This window comes from Cebidichthys violaceus, unplaced genomic scaffold (assembly GCF_023349555.1).
Source record: "Cebidichthys violaceus isolate CVI_PGR_0920_01 unplaced genomic scaffold, fCebVio1.0.p SCAF_20, whole genome shotgun sequence".
Classification (NCBI taxonomy): domain Eukaryota; kingdom Metazoa; phylum Chordata; class Actinopteri; order Perciformes; family Stichaeidae; genus Cebidichthys; species Cebidichthys violaceus.
This window is the reverse complement of record NW_027176373.1, coordinates 4838834-4860602: the sequence shown is the minus strand read 5'-3', so window position 1 is coordinate 4860602 and position 21769 is coordinate 4838834. Positions and strand designations below refer to the sequence as shown.

The following is a 21769-nucleotide window of genomic DNA, read 5'->3' as shown; positions in this document are numbered from 1 at the left end:
CAGTGAGGTTTCACCAACCAGGAGAACGACAGGGATTTTAAAACACAGCCTTGTGGTTTCATTTTATGAGCTGTATCTGCAAGAGCAGAGCTTAGCCCTTGAAGGCTTACTATGTCACCTGGGCCAAATGCACACTTTCATTTTGTAGTAGCAATGATGATATATGATCCCAAAATTAGGATGATGGCATATAGGAATGTGCAAGCGTTGGAATTTTAAAATGCTTTGGATGACACACCGAAGTGCTTCCTGAAATAATATCGAATACACATTTAGAGAAAAGTGAACCGTACAGACCAGATAGATGCTGCTGGAAAAGAAAACATGATGTAAACATAAAGACTTTTGGGGACATTGGAGACAGTGCTTTATTTGCGAGAACTGAATCAGAAATGAAAATGCTTATCTGGTGATTCTGTTGTGAGTCCAGGAAAGAGCTCCAGCATTGTTCCACAAAAAAAAATGTTTACATATCTTTTTTAGTAGTTGTTCCTGGTGTGCAAGTAGCATACTGTTAAATACTTTTTATCTGTTTAGGTCATTGCATGCATTGCGCCATTATGACCATTTAGTTGTTGGGTGTCCCAACCTAAAATGATGCAAAAATATTCAGTTAACTTCTCATTGTGTTGTTACTTTTAAAGGGCCACCTTTCTATGCAATATGGAAAGAATATATGGACAAACACTAATGCAACCATGGCTATATCTCAGGCTAAATGCTAAAGTCAATGTTATAACAAACATGTTGATGTTTAACAGATATCTTTATCATGTTCACCATCTTATTTTAATGTGTTAGCATGCTAACATTTGATAATTAGCTCTAAACACAAAGTATTTGCTCATAGAGTAGTGGACAATCTGACACTCTGACCTGATGATGGCGCTAGAGAAAACCCGGAGGGATCACAAAAGTCAAAAGGGGACATGAATGACTGTACCACATGCCATGGCAGTCCATCCAATAGTTGTATGAGACATTTCATGTCAAACCACAAATGTCAAACCACATGGTGGCGCTAGAGGAGGAGTCAGGGGACTACCATGATCAGCAGGATTGAACATGAGCCATGAATGTTTGTACAAACTGAGGTGTCAGTCCATCTAGATTGTGAGATATTTCACTGCACAGGTAAAAACTTTGACCTACTGGTGGCAATAAACAACAAATTCAGGGGATCACCAAAGTCAAATCAATAAAACTGGGATGACAGTCAGGTGTCTGATAACACAGCCTCTGCAAAAAGTATTGAAAAAGTATTGTGTGCACAAACAGCTGACAAATAGCCTTGTTTTCTCTTGGTGGTCCTTTTGATCCAGAAGCTCTTTTGTCTTACACTCAAGACGAATCATAGACGTACTGTGAAGAAGAAAAATTTAACCTCTCAGGGACATTTCTGACTTCTTTGTTTCAGAATTACTTCCCGTTGAAGCTCCCACTGCTGCTTGCCAGTGCTAGAAGTGAAAGTTTATGAAGAAGAATTCCATGCACGGCATACAGTGAATGTGACAGCTTAGGTGACTAGAACACCCTTAAGCATCAACCTTATGCTTGCTGTTATGAGTTTCTATCCACTTCTGTAGGCTAACATATTAACAAAGGGACCAGAAGGAAAAGAAAAGGTAGTTTTTTCAGAAGCGAGCAACAGGGATTATTACAGAGTCCGGAGGAAATTGAAGAAATTTGATTTAACTCATTACAATTTGTGGTCTTATACAATATTTGCAGTGCAGTTGATCATGCAAATGTGAAAAGAAGACCAAAGCAGCATGCGTTATAAACAAAACAAAAAGTCAAGGACAAGTCCCAACTGCGCTGTTTCTATCTTTTGATCTTACTTGTAAGATAGCATTCACAGTAAATACTTTAAATGGGGACTGATGTTGAGAAATGTTGTTTTGTGCCACGGATCTCATCATAGTGTGATGTTTGTATGTTTTCATATTCCTTCTTCAATAATTCTGGGGGATACAGCATAGCCTGTGGCGATGTCAATAGGTTGGATGAATTGGATGTGTTTCACCCAATTATTCTTTACAGACATTAGAAACGACTTAACAAGACAAGTTTAATTCAGAGAACAAGAATGTTTCTTGTTCTCTGGCCTTGCCTTGCCAACATTAAACATTGGTCTGGCCTTGTTAGTGAGCTTGAAGTGCAGATATCTTATTTACATTTTGTCATTTAGACTTAAAATTAGCATTTTCTCTTATTTATTCCGCAGACCGTCTTCAAAAAGTGATTCCACTCAGTTCCCCTTGAGGAAAACACCCATTAATTAAATAAGAAAATAGGCTGCGCTGCGACACTGATGTAGTAATGAATTGGTAATGTTATGGCTCTCATTAAAATAGGCTGTGTTCAGATGGTAAACATGCACATTTAAAACAGAGATGTCATCAAACATACACGTTTTAAAAAAGTCAGAGAGGTGGCACAACTGCATATTAGCTCATGTATAATGCTAACAGGGCTAATTATGCAAATCTTCTTTTTCCCATTAGACTGCAAGAAAGCAGGTTGCAGGGTGACATCATGAGTCAGGTGTTGGCCTATTGGTCTATCAGCATTTTGCAGACTTCAGCTTAATTGACCTCGACTGGAGACCATATCTGCAGGCCAAGTGTTCAAATCCCCAGTGCCAGAAGTTATCAGCCCTGCAGAGGTGTCCTTGAAGTCCTGCATTATATCATTCAGTGGTGCTGCTCTGTGGCTAGGAGTTGCCTACATGGGGAGTCATTGCATGTTGGACCAAACGTATTTCAGTACAGATTAACTTGATTGTGTGTAGGATTAGGAAATGCGTACACAATTGCTTTCCATACCAACTGGGATTTAATTATGCCCGGTACGGAACAGGATTGGGCCAATATTGGATTGAGATAGTGTCCTGCAGATTTCATCCATATGACAAGTTACCAGCATGCCAATAGGCTAGTTGTAGACAGGACAGACCTCATTGTTGTTTTGGAGTCAAGACACACATAAATAGTCTAAATAACACCCAAAGTAGTGTGAATCTGTTGTCAAAATAAAAGCTTACAGCTAACCTAATGCTGCATGGGGAAAGAAACAAGAGACCCACCACATTTGGGTGAGACAACACCTGGATTTTAAAAACAAAGATTGATTGGCAAAGTAGAGTGAAACTGTACCGAGACACCCTTAATTCTTACATTTGGGATTTTTGTTTCGCTTCTTTCCAAACGTTTGTGGTTTTATTCTGAAGGCGCCTACCGGAAACTCTGTATGCCATCACGTGTATTTGACTCTGCTGCTATGGAAACCACAGTCTGTGGGCGGAGCTAGCTGGTGCCCATTCGACTCGGTGTTCGATGCGGAGATGAAGTCCTCGTTGACCAGCGCACAGTTCTCCTCCCTACGAGCTACTGTAGCGCGCAACTTTTAGTGTCCGCTGTTCGTGCAGTCTGCGGACTTATCCAGAGAACAAACCAGACATTTTAACCCCAGTTGCAGTCTTTTCCCCCCCTGTTAATCCAGGCCGGGCTAGACGTGTCTGCACAGTTACCCCCACCACCTTTCGGGTGCAGCAAAATAGTCTGTTTGGTGCTTTAAGGGGAAGAACAAAAAAACACCAACACACTTTTTTTTGGACTGTTTTACCGAACATGACGAGAACATGTGGAAGTAGGTGTGAACCGACCGGTGATGAGGATTATCTCCGCAACTAACACGCAAGCAGTGAGGCGCCCTGGTTGCGGATTCAGCCTGTGCTCGGTCAACGAGTCCAGGGGGAGAAATTGGGAGAAGTCGCGTGGAGCACAAAGAGCTTTTTTAAAGCCGAGGACACAACAAGTTTGGACCATGCAGCCTCTGTGCTGACAGAGGACCGAGGAGGTTAGGAGAGGAAGTGAAACGCTGACTGTTGTGTATTTTATATCCAGACTTTCATCACAACACAAAGTTGGACAATTCAGAGAAGTTTCCAGCCTGTGTGCGACCAGTGAAACGTGCTTTATATTCACTATCGACTGAATCTTCACTTAGCCAAAGTGTTTTTTAATTTATTTATTTTTTTGCTGCAGTGTTTTTGACCACAGTGTGAGGCTCTCTGAACTGAAGTCCACTTTAAATGCGGACTGGTTTGTGGCCAGTGAGTGCACAGCCGAGCTGCCGGTGCCACTTAATATTTAATTCGAGACAAAGCGGAACAACAGAGAACAGGTTAATTGTTAACCATTTGGTAACAGCACTATGGAGCTGACATACAGGAGCGTTGTGCTGCTGGGGTGCATCTTCCTCGACTGGACTCTCCTGGCTTCTGCAGAGGAAGGTGAGTCTAGACTTTTTTTCCCCTTCAAATGCTGCCTGGACTTGTTTTCTGTGGTTACATGGCTGAGTGAGATGTCCAATTAGGATTACATCCTGTTCCTGGCCCCCCAAAAAAGAGAGTGCAGTAAAAACCACAAGCAATTTTAAGAGCATTCAAAGCTAATAAACTCAAGAATTTAACTTAAATCACAGGGGAATAATAAATCATGCCAGGATGCAGGATCTCAATAATTAAAATGTATGTTACATACATAGCATTAATGTTCATATTATTGTGTTGTTGTTTTTTTATCTCCTTCTTCTGGCATTTTATTTTGAAAGTGTTTCTTCCAGTGTTGTCAAAGAAATAACAGAACTCTGGGTTTCCTCTCCTGAAATCCTCAGGAAGTTCATTTCTAAGACGTAGACACTAATTTTCCTTTAGAGTCAAAGGTCCCCAGGCTGCACCCTTGGGACCCGTAACCAGCTCACCGTAAATCAATGAGACTTGCTCTGAGGATGATACAGGGCAGATGTGATCTTCTGTGAGTTGATGTATAGAGATCTATTGTGGGGAAACACATCAAACACTTTGTGTATAAAGTCTGGATCGAGATTTGACATTAACAGGTCCTGGATCAACTTTTGTGACGTAAGCTGTCATAAAGTTAAAGAAAATGATGCTTCCCAACAGTCGGGCGAGTAAAGCTCGGCATCATCAGCATAACAACAGGGCCAGTGTGTGGATAATTGGCTTAATGCAGGGGTGCAAGACTGAGCCTCACTGAGCCACTTTGACAAATCAGAATCAACCAGAAGGCCCGGGTGTCTTATTATTTTTAATCTGCCATGTCTCTGTCTTTTTTTGTGATATTATTAGGGACGTTTCAGTGCTGTGGAGTGAACTGAGAACTGATTTCAATTCGTTAAGAATGATGTCGAGGCAACATTTCTGTAAAACATTGGATATAAAAATGTTTTTTTGTGTGGAAATAATAGGCCTGTGTTTGACTGAGGATTAGAGGATCACAACTGGGTTTCTTTAAGAGCTGTTGAACCACAGTTGTTTTTTTTTTAAAAGTACCTGACTGCTGTGTAGGCTGCATGCTGTTGTGCTCCTGTGAAGACTACTCTTTATTCTCCATCAAGCTATTTCTGGCCGGCACTGTGTCAGGCTTACGGCTGCTTAGGGTGACATTGTGGTGTAAGAAGTCTTGTTTTCTAGATCTAGATTTCGCCTCGCTAGTTAGCATCACAGAGCGAAGAATGGAGACATATGCTAATATTAACTTAACACAAAACATTGACACGGCGGCCATTTCTCTGGCTGGTTCCCAACATATACTGCTACATGAGGAAGGTGTTTTGTGACTTAAAAAAAATAAAAACAATGGGCTCTTTTACAATGAGACCCCCCCCCCAATATGTTCATTCCAATCAATAGCTGCTGTAAACAGGAACACGGCGAACATGCATGACTTCACATGCTCTGTGGCAGGAACATGAATCTGTCAACTGCTTCTGGTCTGAGTCTGGACGTATCCGCTGGCACTGAATGCCCTTTCTTGGGGGGGGGGGGTTGACATGCAGTACGGTGTCTACTGTAGTCTGAACAAACACATGGGTGCATCACATCATGTGACATCACTTCACCCGCAGTCTCCTGAAGGGTGTTTAGAAGCTTAGATTTGCAGCATTGAGAGAAGAAGTAAAAAATGACCGCAGCTGAGAGTTCTTGAGTTGTTGCGGGTGAAAAGCGTTGTTGACTTTGTATTTCAGGCGAGAAGTTTGGGATTTTCCCAGACATTAAACATTTTTCTCAGAGTTTTCTGGGAGCCGGGGATCAGGCCATTAGAGGAGCGGTATTGCTTCTTCCACAGCTGGGACTCCACCTCTCTGACTCAACGCAGAGATTTTATTCTCCGGGACGTAAGAGATGCTTAACCTCGGATCTACGCGTGGGAAGTGATGCCCGGCAGGTTTTTTTTTTGTGGTGGCAGAATCCTTGAGTCAATCAGAAATAGTCGACTTGTTATAAGACGCTGGTTCCAAACAGGTGCAGCTCGGGCTCGACGTGGAGGACGGAGCCGAGGGCTTGTCTGACTCCAGAACATCTGTGTCTCACCAAGTGTGAACAAGATGTCTGGTTTCCATGTCTCGTCTAATGGCCCAGTCCTCTGTGCCAGCACACTCTGGATCGTCCTCCCCCCTTGTTCTCTCCCATCTAGTCGGGAATTCTGTAGCGAACCGATGGGGAGGGTATAGATGAGGCTCAACAGCTGCCAAATCTCTCGCCTCCTCTTTCCAACTCAAGGATAAATGACTCACTTACACACACCACTTGCTCGTTCAGCGCAGGGATCGTTCTTCCTTCTGTCTCTGTGAAGATTAAAACACAGACCTCTTGATCAGATAATTACTTTGGCTCGAAATTAATAACAAGCTTCGGGTGGAAATTAGTAATGAGGATGCACACACACACACACTGTCACTCACGCACACACACATAACAGAGAAAAAACAAACACTAGTTTAGTAGTGCCTCGCTTTTCAGATATAAAATGTGTCATGTACAGAAAAAGTACGAGCCTTAAACTGAAAAGGGCTTTTTTTGTATCCAGGATTAATGTATTCCTACTGCAATTTTGAAAGGTATTAGACATTAGAGTGTAAGTCCTAAATGTTCCTTACCCTCCCACACACAAGCTCAACCTGTAAAGTACCCATTTTGTTTTCCCTCTCTGCCCCTCGTTATTCCTCGCACATATACAGTTTCTCTCTCTTACCGATGGCAAGATGCAGCCAGCGACAAAAGCACTGCAGTCTTTTCCACCTGCTCGGGTCCAGAGCTGAAACCATATTAACATAATTTTTTCGAAAGTGATGCAAACTTGTCGGCGCTCGTCTAAACTCGGAGGACAAATTTTCCACTCTGGTGGCCCGACACATTGTAGTCTGTCCTGTTTAATTTCCGTGGCTTGGAGGCGTTTTTTGAGAGCTCGTGCTACTGAAGTACCTGTGTGATCATCTGAAGTGTAGCAGCTTTGTGTAGACAGTCACTCTCGATATCAATAGACAAGTTTACATCCAAATGTAGTGCAAATCTCAACTGAATTTCTAGAAAATCTGTGAAAGGAAAAGCAACTGAATGCGAGTTTCTATCCACGACTGTTATGCAAATACTGTTTGCGTTAAGAAAAACAGCTGGTGGTGCCAATTCTCACGTCGATTGCAATTAATAGTTTCAGAAGAAGAGGACGCAACGAGGTGACAACATTCAAAGAGAGCCATGAAAGCCCAAGCAAAGAAAACGGAAATGGAAAATGTGGAGGAAATGTAGCTTTTATGTTTCTTTCATCTATTAATTTGAGGAAGGTTACAGTCTCCTGATTGCTCCGCACTGAATTGATGTTTTCATCTGTCGACATTGGAGTGGAAGCCTCGGTGACAAATACGTCACATGCTTCCTGTTCGTCAAGATTAATCTGTTGAGTGTGTTTCCATTGCATTTTTTTTACCACCTCAGTCAAGTAAAAAAACTTTTTGTGGTATTACAACAACAACCCTGCTCGGGTTTTTGGATGTGCAAATAAAAAATGTGCATAAAATCAGGTGGATTGAAATGCACTATAGGGTTCCTGTTACTCGCGTTCATGCAACTTGACTTGATGATCCATTGTGGCGGAGAAATATCTGGGGTTCTGGAGTTGATGTGTGATTGACTGCTGAACATCAAGTGAAGGCGGTGTCTCTTTAGCAAAATGGATTATTTTTTGTCTGGGAGGCTTGTACTTAGTGCGTACCTTTTTTTTATTACAGCGTTGTAAATCCATCTTTCCATACGAGCAATCTCCTGCTTCTGCAGTATGGTATGTTACTGCAGCTGTTACCTCCCTCCATTTACAAATCATCTCTCCACATAATGCAACAAGAGAGTGCAGCTGCCAGTGTGATTTGTTAAGCAGAAGCCCGACTTGTTGTTGGGGGGTGAAAAACATCATCAGCACTTTTTTTTAGCCTCTGCCGATGGAAAGAGGAAGTGTCATCCTGTCTCCTGCAAACTTTACACACACACACACACACACACACACACACACACACACACACACACAAACACACACAGCAGTTGTTTCGTTCCATATCACCCCCCCTTCCAAACCAAAGCAACCCTAAACAAAAGAGTTGACATTCACATCTTTTGTTCTGACACGTGCTGCCTCCGTCCTGAACAATGAGCTCACACACAGCTACAAGTAGATGCACCGGGGGGGGCGGCGGCAAGTGGGAGTAATGAGACAACTAGAGTAATAAATTCACATTTCAATTAGAGTTCCATGATTTAAAACATTCTGTAAATTAAAAATGATGCATCAATACATATTTGATGCGGTAACAAAAAAGATAAAAGCGGATATATCTCCACACTCTAATGTGAGTGGGTTGACAATAGATGCTCCAAAAAAAAAAAAAAAAAGCACTCTGTTCATATTGTGCAATGCTGTTGATTGGTAGTGGTTGGATGGAAACATCTGCATGTTGCTTCAAACACATACTGCGACACTCACCAGTTGCTTTACATCCAGTCGGCCAAACAACACGTGACGGGCGTCTTTATATGGAATGAAAACATTCACGGCTCATATTTATGTAATCTGCTGATGGATCGCTTTCAGTGGAAGCAAAGATTGACATCAACCCTCTAAAAACTAAAATATTCTCCCATCTCCCACACAGTCTCTTTATTCTCCCCCCCCCCCCCCCCCCCCCTTCTTCGTGACACAACTAGCATGATGAATAGCTTAATGCTTCTCAGTCTAAACTAAAACTCACAAAGTGTCTCAAACGCAGAAAGGATGTGTGTTTTTTTTATCTAAGAGGCCTCACTTGAGCCTCAAACCCCTTCTTTTCACAGACATGTAGCCTTTTCTTTTGCTACTCTCTCCACGTCCTCTGTCTCCTTGATGTTTGACTGGTGCTATGCTGTTTTTCTCTTGCCGACTGTCTCCCCTGCCGTGGAAATGTGGATCGTTTCCCAGAAATCCTTTTAAACGGAACCGATTTTTATAAGAAAAGGGATTTGCATTTAAAGCAACCCCTTCCCCTCCCCCTCTCTGAAAGCCTGTAGCCCATCATCCTCAGCACCTCAATCCGATGATTAGCTTCCTCAAGAGTTAAACAGGCATCCGAGTGCCACAAGTACTCTCAGTCCGTGTCCCTCTCTCTCTCACCCCCCCCCCCCCCTTCTCGCTGTGAAGGATGCATATGGCAGCCGGGAATTGCAGGTGGATGATATTTTAGCTCGGCCGAGAGGATACACTCCCAGCCCATACATCCATGTCAGGCATTCTCTTTGGAGAGCCAGTCTGTCCTCCACCCACACGCTCCTCTCTGAGAGTGGGACACAATGGGGACAGGCTGCAGCAGAGAGGGAATGAGGCCACAGCCTATCAGCCATAAGCACCAAGGAGAATGGCACTTTTTTTTAGAGGGATTGGGGGGGGGGGGGGGGGGGGGGGGTTCTCTTTGAAGTGAGTCAAGGAGAGCTGGGGAGACCGGCATGAGTCGACGAAATGGAAAAGAGCAAGTGCAAAGGGGGGGGGATGTGCACGTCGTAATGAGCAAAGTATGTATATTGCCTATTTGCAGTCTGTAATCACGCACACCTGAGGCCAGATATGTGAGATATATATATGTGATGGGATGAATATGTGATTATGACAAAAGGGGATTAAAAAGGCCTTTAATTACGCTGAGAAGAAGAAGCTATTTATCTCGGGTCCATCACTCTCGTTTATCTTACACACTAATCACAGCTGTGAGAGGCCCGCCGAGCATTGTGCAGCAAAAAAAAATCCATTGTGAGGCATTTTCTACGTTGTCGTCTTGTGGTGTTTTTTGTCGTTACATTCAAAAATAGAATTAAATCTTGGGGGGGGGGGTGTTTTCAAGAATTGATTAAAAAAAATAGCAACCTTGATGTCAAGATGTCTCAGCTTGAAGCATGCACCGTCAGTAGGCTCGATTCGATTTTTAGTCTGGGATATTTTTTCTCACTGCGTCAGAGGTTGACCTACATCTGGTGCTTGATATGCCCGTTTTTAAGTCAAAATGGAATTCACTTGGTTCGACATCAACCTGGAGACCTGCGTGCATATTTTTTGCTTCCGCCTTCATGCATGCACACGGCTTCAGCGTGTGTCTCCCAGGGCCTGCTTTCATATACCGCCCTGAACCAGCGGCATAGCAGACACATTCCTGTGCGCTAGCTGCCCTCCTACAGACCTGCTCACCGCAAACAGCTTTAAGAGGGAGTCGTGCTCCAAATAGGAGTGGGTCAGTTCAGTTAAAGAAGCATTAAAACACCTTCTTTTGGCAGCTTTGGTGTCTTATTTTTGAAGGGTTGCTGCACACAAACTGTTCTTCCCCTCATGTTCTTGCACATCACCATTGCTTCAATAATAACCGATTTTCTTTCTCAGCTCAACTCTATCCATTCATTTGAAGAAGAGTCGTTGTATTATTAAACTCGGCCCATTTTTTTACAGATATTGTCGGTTGTCAAATTCAGTTTCTGAACTACTGAGTTCACCCCTCGCTGGAAACATGATGCTCTTTGTCCTCTAACAAATGGCCAAGAGATGAATCCATCTTTATTTTAGTTATATGTCGGTCACCACCGCGCAGACATCCAATCGCAGGCTCGGAGGAGCAACGCACAGACCGATGAAGAGAATTTACTCAGTGTGTCTGTTGATGTTTGGATATGGAAAAAAAAGGGTGATGTGTCAAGATACAAGAGAAGATCCTCACAGAGAGTCTGTTTTTCTTGTATCTCGACTTAGATGTGTCAATCCTTAGATGGTTTATTTAGCTGGAGTCTGCAATGTTAGCTTCAAGCTGTCCACCTCCCACTGCAGATTAGTCACTGAAAGCTCTGTGTGTGTGTGTGTGTGTGTGTGTGTGTGTGTGTGTGTGTGTGTGTGTGTGAGCGTTTTCTTCTGCAAGATTTATTCCCCCCCCCCCCCCCAAAATGAATTGTAGATTCTGCTTTAGTAAAGGCTTTGATACCACTACTGTGTTAAAAGAACAGCAGTAGACATTTTTGGGGCTCACTGAGAGTTTGTTAGATGCATCACAGCAGTAGATGGAGCTATGTGGGTTTTTCATCAAGCCAGATATGAAATAAGATAGGTCACCACCTGTCATATGTTAGTTTATAAAGGCTCATATTTCCCTGTTTTTTTCACTCTAACAAATGGAAGTTCATTTTGCTGCTGCAACTCTATAGGATAATATATCATTCCAGCCCTGTGAGTGAACACACGTTACAACATTTTGGAATAGATCCCAGTCTTTTCTGTTCATGATTAAATGACATAAGATACAGACATGCTAATAATTCATCTGTACCGGTAGTATCTGGCCAACTATCACGTCCAATTATTGGAAGACGGTGCAATCACGGGGGTGGCAGAGTCTCCCGCTGGTTAGGAAGATCATCCCAGATTTCAGCGCCGCGTGTCTCTGAAGTGTCCACCCTGTAGGGGTGCCAGTCTATGACTGACCCTGACCTCAGGCCTCCCCCGTGGACGGGAGAAGACGAGGCGAACGAGAAAGTGTTTCAAGGCAAACACATAACCTGCACTTTCTCATGGCGCTTCGGCTGTGATGACACAGCTCAGCGCAGACGATCAGCTGCCTCCAAGCCTTCCATAAAGGAGATAACAACTTGCGGCTAGTTGGTTTGTAGAGGGCAGTTCTGACTTCAGACTGAGGATTTATGATAGCTCACGGCCACAGAAGTGAAGCCAATGCTGTAGTGCCTTAAACTTGCATTCTTTCACTGGTTGCAAAAATAATTGTATTATCTGTCCCATTGTCTATGGGAGAATGACCCTATTTCTCCCTTCAGTAAACATTGTAAACATCAGTTTATGCTCTCAATCTCTGGTTTCAAGTGTTCTTCACTACAGGATGATGTTCATTTAGTAACTTATGGTCCCATTTAGAGGAAAGCAGGGTATGCTTTAGGGCGGGGCTACCTTGTGATTGACAGGTCGCTAACTGTAAGTTGTCTGGTCGTCTTACAACTTGAACCCTTTCACGGTGTGTTTTCTGTTTATAAAAGTTAATTTTAACCTTTTTTGGAGGCCTCAAAATGTATTTTTCAGAGTTGTATGTTGTACTTGGCACCACCCTCTTGCGTCACTTCTGGTTGCAAAAAACCAAGATGGCGACGACCAAAAAGACGTATTCAAGGCTTCGAAGCGTTAGTCAACATACAAATTGGTGACGTCACATTGACTACATCCACTTCTTACATACAGTCTATTGGCACAGCAGGGAAGTGAATTTGGTTGTGTGTTCTTTTCTGCCGTGGATGATGGATGATCTTTAAATTGTATTACTAAATGAGTACCATTTCCCAATCTAAACATCCTTTCTAAGTAGATGAGTATGGCATTGAGTTTCTGTTTAGCTCATTTTCTCTTCTACTCCGCAGTGTCACAGACTGTAGCCTTTGACAACATCTAACAAAGTAAAAACCTTTTACCAAAGCAATCATGCCTCTGACGGCCGTGATCACAAAAAGTGTCTTTTGAAAAGACTGAAGTGCTAAAATGTGTTGTGCAGCCCACATCTTTTAACTAAGGCACTTGCCTTATCAAGGTCTATGAAAAGAAACTATACACCTTTTTTTAAAGCCCAGAGGCAATTACAGCACAAGTTTGAAAGATTAAAAGGTGGGACATGCTCATAAAAATTCCTTGTCCCCCCATGTTTTCACCGGCTATATATGTATATATATATTTTTTTTTAATTAAATAAAATGATATTTTAGAAGTAGGGTATATTCCCTTAATTCAGTCAGACTCCAGCAGAGTTACTATGTACATGAAGACAAATATAAATGTGTGTGGCTACACTAATCGATACATGTGTGACGCACATTTTGAGGGAACTTTCCTCCTCCTATAATACAGCAGCAGGTAGGATTTAGTGTATGAAATTAAACTAGATACAATCAGACATTGTGGGGAAACTTGAATATCTTTGTATATTTAGCTAGTTTCACACTTTAGGCTTTTAGTTGACAGAGTTCAGTTCGGGAGCATGTGGATTCTTATCGTTGTCATCTGAGAAAGGGAATTTAAGGTGAAAAAAGAATGGATGACGAGAAAAGAGAGAGAATTAATGTAAACAATAGGAGAGGAATGAAAAACGTAGGAGAGGAGAATTTCATGGATAGATCTGCAACCAATAGTAGAGCAACTAAAAAGCACAAATGCTAAACACCTCCTGGTTCCAGACTCTCAGATGTTAAGATGTTATGTTGTTTTTTTCGTCATGCATGATAGTAAACGTAATAGCCTTGGGTTTTTGCGCTGCTTTATTTTTAAAACTCTTTTTACCTTTTAGTATTCTTTATTTAAAGACGACATGGTTTGTAGAAAATTCAGAGGTCTTAAAATGTGCAGTACACCCTCCCGAAATATACTGAGTTGATAAAAAGTGCTTTAAACTTTTCCTTTGTAATTCATTCCTCCTGTTATAGGATTCTGTATCAGGAAACCACCAGGGAGTTGGTGTAGCCTGCAACAATGTTCTCAAGAAGGCTTTCAGTTTTTCACAGAGTCGGGTTATTTTTGAAGAGGGGGTTTCAGAGAGTGCTGCCCATAATTGGAAGTAGCGGGAGGTGAATTCACTCAGTGGCGGATCAATATTCCAAAGTAGCTGAAATATGCTGTAACGCTTAGCAATTTAATCAATCACACTGTTTGAGAAATAGTGCAGCGAATTATGTGTTTAAAGCTCGGGAGTTCTTAAATGTGTCAAGTGAGTTGTGAACGATTTAAACAGAAGAAAAAAAGAAGTCGGTTTTTTTTTTTCTTCTTTCGTCTGAATTAAATGTTAAAATCTATTGCTTTTACTTCTTGCCAATATTAGTAGGTTCCTGTTGGGCACACGTCCAACAGCAAACCCTGTAATATATTGTCAAACCGTCATAGATGTGACCTCTCTGGAGAAAACGTTGCAGTCTCTTTGGGAGTATCTCTGGCCTCACAGCTGTGTGGATTGTGTTTGTCCGAGGGACGAAGGTCTGTTTGAGTCCAAGATGCACAAGTGATGTTCTGCAGTTGACACCATGGGTCAAGACTCATTACTCGCAGGCAAGCGTTATATAAAACAACACCAGAACCAAGTCGGTGTCTCATATCCTCTTAACCTCAACCTCCCATTTCCTGTGAGGGTCAAAACGTTTTTATGCCTCTGTGATTAGAGTAAATATTCACTTTGAACTTGTGCGCCTTGAATAATGCAACAGCTTTTTCCCTCCACTTTACATTTGTTTTGTGTTCCAACACCGGAGAGAAACTTTTTGTGAAATCCTTACCTTGTGATGCGCAGATGTATATTCACAATTAGAAAAGGGGATTTGCCCGGGGATGAGAACATATGCTCGGCGGACAAACGACTAGAAATCAAAAGAGCTTCCGCGTTGTCGTGAATTTATTATTAGCTAAAGAACTCTGGGATTGATTGGGGGGAAAACACATGTTTAACTGGAAATGATTAATGTAATGATTCTGTCCGGTGAACCCCTGAAGACCTGTACTTAATCCTCAGTGCTTTGAGACCGTCGGTTTCATACTCGGCATTGTCGCATCTTTGGTTTCCGTCCATGAAGCTCCCTCTCTAACTAGGTCACATGCTGTCCTGGGACAGAGACCAACCACAACACGTATTGAAATGCGTCCCTAAAGACAAGAAAGGACAAAGTGTCAAACATTAACACTTTCTCTTTGTCTCACATCCCCCCCTCTTTCATCTCACTACTCCACGACTCACACTTACAGTAGCTGAGCTCATCTGCACGTGTCGCCAGAGGTTTTTGTCAAACAGTAGACGTGGGGTTAAACAGTGAGTGATGTCTCCCCCCCCCCCCCCCCGCACACACACACACACACACACACACACACACACACACACACACACACACACACACACCCACACACCCACCCTTCCAACCAGACCAGGAGACAGGAAGGGGGAACTACAGGAAGCTGAGGCCTGATCTCAGTAGACACAACTCTTGTCGAAGACACACAAACAGGGCTCACACACACACACACTCGGCGCATAAGTTGTTATGTTCACGTGCACACACTGACCTACACTCACATAAACAACGCTGGAACGCCTGTGAAGGGAAATCTTTTTTTACCATTTGCATTTTGCATGTGCACTGTGGTAGATAACCCGGGTTCCAAGGGCGTTCAAAATTAGCATTTTTAAAGATTAACCAACGATATTCTTTGTGACATGTGCTCAATAATACCTGGAGGACAATCGCTCCAATTATATAATGAAAGTGATCATTTATTTAGAAATGATTTGAATGCTCCCAACGAACAAAACAAACTTCACCGACTTTTCTAGTAGCAGCTGTAATCCATCAAGCTAACGTTAATGGAGACAACCTCGTTAACTTTACCTGTTAATCATGTATGAATGGAGTAAAAATAACCAAAATGGGGGATTTAAAAAAAAAAAAAATCATTAAACATATTGGGAAATACTCTTTTAAGTCTTCCTTAGAGTTAGAGAAAACTACTCATGTCTGTGTGATGACTATGAAGCTACAACCAGTTAGCTTAGCTTAGCTTAGAAAGACTGGAACAAACCCAGGCAAGCTGTTTCCAGTCTGTGCGCTATAAGCTAACGGCACAGACATAGTGGTATTCTCCTCCAACTTTTGGTATTCCTTTCATTTAAATGCGAAACATGTAAGGTATTAAATTGCCCGAGGCACCAGAACATCCCATAAGCAGGTCTGATTTCAGGCTTTGGATATTTTCAAACATGTGGTAGCAGTTTCCACCCGAAACACATGAGGTTTTGAGTTCTACCTGCAGGACAGTAACTCTGCTATCAAGACGTGTCATATGGAGCAGCGTCTCGTCCCAAACCACCAAACAAATGTTATGCAAGCAGACGAGATCTCTTTGCTCAGCATTTCATTATCCATTTCACTTTTGTGTCTTGTATTAAATAAAATTATTTTATGGGGGAAAAAATTCTGCAATGTATTTTACTGACAAAAATAATGTTTGTTTTTTGTCTTAACAATTAAGCTACCCATGTGGTCCATGTCAATGGTTTCATTGTATGTTGGGAAGATGTAAAAGGAAAGCCTGCAGCGTACAGAAATACATTATAATGATTCCAAGTTATCAGCCTGTCATGGCTTCATGTCAGCTGACCAAAAGAAAAATTTAGATGAAAGATGACACTGAGAGCGAGCAGCTCGATAAACGCAGCTGTAGTTTTGGCCAAACACACTGACGGGCACGTCTAGTTTTTCATTCATCTTTTAACATCTCTTCCCCTCTCACTTTCCCTCTTTTTCATTATCCCCGTTCTTCCCCTCCATCTCCATTTCTCTAGGTGTTTGAGGGTAATAGGCACTCTGTTTCTTTAATTAAAATGAGGTCTAATTGTAGCTGAAGCGGGGCAAATGTTCGTAGGCCTATAATTTCCCGATCACACACCAGAGCCTCGCAGGAAAGCGTAAAATAAGAGAGGAAAGGGTACGCGGGGAAAGACACGAACACAGAGGTGAACAACGGGATTCAATGCAAATGGGGTCCTGCTCTCCAGTTTGAGCTTCGGTCTGAAGCCTGAAGACAAGCCTATAGAAAACCAGGGTGTAATATTTGCCATGTAGTCCCCCTTTGTGAAAAATACAGGGTCAGGTTTTACATTTCAAAAGAAAACACCCTCTATTGTTGTCTGCCTTTCATACAGAAAACCCTATACCTTCCCCATGCCTCTGTTTTCCCGACACGGTTTGTTTATTAGAACATAAACTATACCATGCTAATTCTGATCTGTCAAACCTGCCTCTCAGTGTCTCTACCTGGAGTAAAAAGTCTTATAATGTCTACTAATATATTTGTTTTAAATGTTTCCATAAATCCGTTTAAGTCTTCTTGCCAGCACCAGTATCAGTTTAGATGTGTTCACTGTCGCATAATGTGGACGATTGTACTGTAATTACTGTACAATTGTTTGTTTTGGGTGTTAAATCTGGCCGGATGACGAATCTTCATTGTTCGTACATTTTTCTAACACTCGGGGGCAATTTTCCGGCAGTGGGTGGCCGCCGCTGCTGTAAAAATTGTAGGGGAAACGCCAGCTTCCTCTAACGGGGCTTAGGTCTGAGCCTACTTCAGTGAAAGGCAAGTCCGTGCATGCACATAATAGAAACACTCACCATCTCATCGAAACACTCACGCTCACACATCCTGTCTCATAAACCTTAATGATGGAGCAGGGATAAACAGTGATTATCATGTCGGGGGGGGGGTGGTGTTTCTTTTCCATTCCTTCAAAAGAAAACATAATCAGCATATGAAAGAGGTAGATGTGCATAGATGGAGACAGCCTGAGTGTTATGAATGTGTTTTTTTTTAATTATGCTGGAGTGAACTGGAGTTAGACGAGATGCGTGGAAAACACCGACCTGAACTTTGTCATCCAATTATCCTCCTCACCCACCTCTCTCCTCTTCCCTTTCTTCCACTTTATCGCCTCAGATTGTTGTCGTAGAGCCGGTGGGCTTCTGCGGAAGAGGGAGAGAGGCATGTATGGGTTTCTTTACGAGGAGTTTAAATAGAGAGAGTCAAATAAATAGACTGTAAAAGAGAAACTGGTAGTAAATAATTGATTGCAGTTGCGTTTACCTCTCGGGTGCGGTGTGATGATGAAACTGCTGCATTTGCAACAGTGACAACTAGTGACGTCATGTTCTGGTCAGCCAGGTGACGGGAACGAGAAAATTACGCTTTCAATGCTAAAAGAAAGATTTCAATTATGAATTCTGTGTGTGTGTGTGTGTGTGTGTGTGTGTGTGTGTGTGTGTGTGTGTGTTCACTGAGGTTATGTATTAAATTAGCAGGAGCCATGATGTGAGCAGCAGTGGGCGTGATCGAGTGATCATCGAGATCATTATGGAAAAATGAGGATATTAGGAGTCAGATATTTATAGGTGACACTAGACGTTTTCCACTTGCTCATTTACCGTTAATCGTTCTGTATTCAAATGTTCATGTGTTGCAGTTTTAACATGCGTTTTAATCTAAAGTAAGAAAAGCAGTGGAGCAGTATATTTTTATAGAACTTTGGAACTTCAGACTGTGGGATGTAGGATAATTCATTTAAAAAAGAGAGAGAAATAAAGAAGTTTATCACCTCCATTAAGCAGAGTGGAACAGCACACTGATTTACCAGAATATCCACATATCCCTTTACATTCACTTTTTAAGTGTGGAAGGACTAAAGAGACCGTTCTTTCAACAGTCCACCCTGAATAGGCCGAGCTTGTCCGCAGTGTCTGATCTGTAACCGTCATTAAAGTGTTAAACAATGGAGTCAGCCGAAACATTCGTCTCAGAAGGAAGCGCCAGTCAGACTCTGCTTTATATCCGAGTTTTTGTTTTGCCTTCGTGTGTATTTCATTGGGATGTGGGTTTGCTAAGTGGTGAACGTGATTACCTCTCACTTTACACAGGTTCACAGAGATTAGTAACTGTAGGCGTTGCAGTTATTTTTGTAAAATACTACAAGTGTTGTTGCTGTTTGAATATATTCATAGAGCACAAGGAGTCCCTGACTGCCTTCGTCTCTTTCTACGTAAAAGGCTTTTTGCAAACATCCTTTTCTCCTGTATACAGTCTTCCACAGGAAGCTGACTGTAATCAGTTATTGAACAGAGAGTGATAGTCACTTGGAAGGATGTTTTTTTTATGAATCCGGCAGCATATTTTCTCACATTGACACTAGCGGGCATCAAACTATGGGAGATGTGCTGACAAAATCTGTTAGATGGAGGTATTTTTCTTGACTCGAGGGCAGCAACTAATGAATTTTTTATGCCCAAATATGTTCAATCCACAACGATATCAGAGGAAATGAGAAACTTCTCACATTTGAGAAGCTGCTTTGTTTTGTATTAGTCAATCAATTCATTAACGGATTAATCACAAAATGAAGAGCCAGACAATAAGAAACATACATTTCTAGTTGAGGTGTTGAAAATGTAAACCAAAAGCCGTTATTAAAGGAGCTGTATTTAACAGTCAGAGCATTAAAATATCACCAAACAACCATTATCTATGTAATAGATATAGTGGAGTACGCCATCCCACCCAACAGCAGCTTGAAATGATCCATATATCAGATCTTACACCTGTAAAGCAATAGAAGAAGTAACATTAGAGAGCAACAGTCTGCTGAATACAGATGGAATCACTGAATCTGTGTGTTAAATTAGATTTCTATTGATTTGCTCTTGTATTCAGCTTCGATGTTTTGCACAATAAAGCAACATGTTGAAGTAGGAAGTGGAAACAACACATCTTAAACAGTTTCTTCCAGAATTCAGAGGGATACATTTTTCTTATGACTAATAAGAATAAGAACAATCTTATTAAAAGCTCAATAGTATTCCAAAATATGTTTTTAGTGTATTGCAGGCATTGTTTTATTTCTATGAAGCATTATTACTCAAATCAATAAAAAGAAATGTACTAAGACTTAAATAAATATGTCGAAACTAAATCTGTGGAAAATGAAAACCATAAAAGAAAACTGGAAAAAGAGTTGTTTTAAATGCCAGCGCAGATGTAGTGTTGTCTTCGTGTGTGTGTGTGTGTGTGTGTGTGTGTGTGTGTGTGTGTGTGTGTGTGTGTGTGTGTGTGTGTGTGTGTGTGTGTGTGTGTGTGTGTGTGTGTGTGTGTGTGTGTAGAGTGTGTAATACTGAGGGTATTGGATGCCAGACTTTACTGTTGAGACTTATATTGGGAGCCTAATTCAACAAAACATCTTAATAACCCCAATGATAAGCTCACACTGAAACCCCCATTTCCTCCAGCATCCATTTTCATGCAAGTGCTCGCCTTGATGGTGGCACACAGGAGAGCCGCATTAAATCCTGTTTATTGGTAAAAAACCAAACGGCCTCACCCTTGAGATGAGCTTCTGTGGGGAACACGTAGGTGCTCTAAAAACCCGGTCTGTGACAGAAACCTCATCCCATCAGCATGAATACTAGTCACAACTCAGCAGAGACAATCTGCCGAGACAGCTGGGGGAGAAAGATGCCCTCACATGAAAAAGAAGAGCTCACTCTGCAGCGAGTCGCATGCGGTTCAGGCCCTGGATTTTTATTGTGATACTGAATCATAGCGGAACTGCTCCGATTGTTTGTGAGCTGGCAGCCTGCCCCTCAAAAGATTAGAAAAGAAAATCAATTCTATTGTAATCACAGATCGTGACTGGAAGGGCTTAAATCTTTACATTGGGATGTCTGTGAGTGGGTATCTGTGTTCTCCCGTCCCAACTACTTGTCCCGACTACTCTCCGGACTCTTCGCAGCAGGTTTAGTGTGACCACAGGCATGGCGTGTTGCCGGGAACACAAGGGACGCCGGGGGAATAAAAACCAAACATGAGAAGAAACACATTTTTGAGGGCAGTGGGAATGTTTCTGTAGATGTAATTGACTGGTGAAACTCCATCTTCTACCGTAATCCCGCTTTAAGCCGTAGCCGATACTTGGCAGGGAACGCGGGACTCGGAAATATGTTCGCCCCTTTGATTTTAAAGTCACCTGTGTTGTTTCTCTGCATGTAAATGAATCCTATACGTGTCATTTTTTATATTTCCTGCTGTGAGTGACGCTGTGTTGTTTGTGGGTTTTTTTCCACACAGAGGTCCTGATGAACACGAAGACGGAGACTTCTGATCTCAAATGGACCATCTTCTCACATGCCAAACCCGCGGTATGTAACCCCAGCTCCACTATGTTATCTGTATTACTAACACAGACTTTGTGGTGACTGGGGATTTTTGGCTTCCAGCTGTTCCTTTGTTACTTTGGCTATAAAAGAGCTCCTTATATGGCAGGTAACTGACGGAATAAAGGAAACGCCAGAGTGAATGTGGGATTCAAAGTACATTGAAAGCAGATGCTTTGATATATCCCATCAACCTTGGAGTTGAAGTTACTGGCTGCCCACAGTTTTGAATACCGCTGCCAGAGAATGACATATTTGTAATTTGATCAACCGAGGAGTGGTTATGAGGGTATTTTTTTGCCAACAGCATCAGTGACCCAAACCGCTCGACTCGCTGATTCCTCAGAAGGAAAATGGTTACAGCGACGCTGGCGAGGAGGTTTCTAAAACCAGACAGAAACACTCAACAAATGTGTCTCCGCGTTTGATTAAGATGCAAAGCAAAACACGCCGACAGTCTCTAAATAGTTTGCACAGCCGTTATCATTTGAAGCTGTTCATCAAAAGCTTCACATTGTCAAAAATATTGTTTTTGTGTTTTTTAACAGTAAAGAGTATAAAACAGTGATTTAGTCGGTAATGACAGGGAGATGTCGTGAGCCGTCTGCATCAGAATTACAGATATAAAACAGT

At 42.1% G+C, this 21769-nt stretch overlaps 1 protein-coding gene across 2 annotated transcripts in view; it reads left to right on the top strand.

Moving 5' to 3' along the window:
• Positions 1–3352: 3352 nt before the first annotated feature.
• Positions 3353–21769, top strand: part of LOC137876311 (ephrin type-B receptor 4a-like) — a 34685-nt gene continuing 16268 nt past the window's right edge. For both annotated transcript variants that reach the window (XM_068715775.1, XM_068715774.1), the window contains exons 1-2: positions 3353–4297; positions 21051–21121. In XM_068715775.1, the coding sequence (XP_068571876.1) occupies positions 4219–4297; positions 21051–21121 (150 nt within the window). In that variant the 5' untranslated portion in view covers positions 3353–4218. The remainder of the gene's footprint in view (positions 4298–21050; positions 21122–21769) is intronic.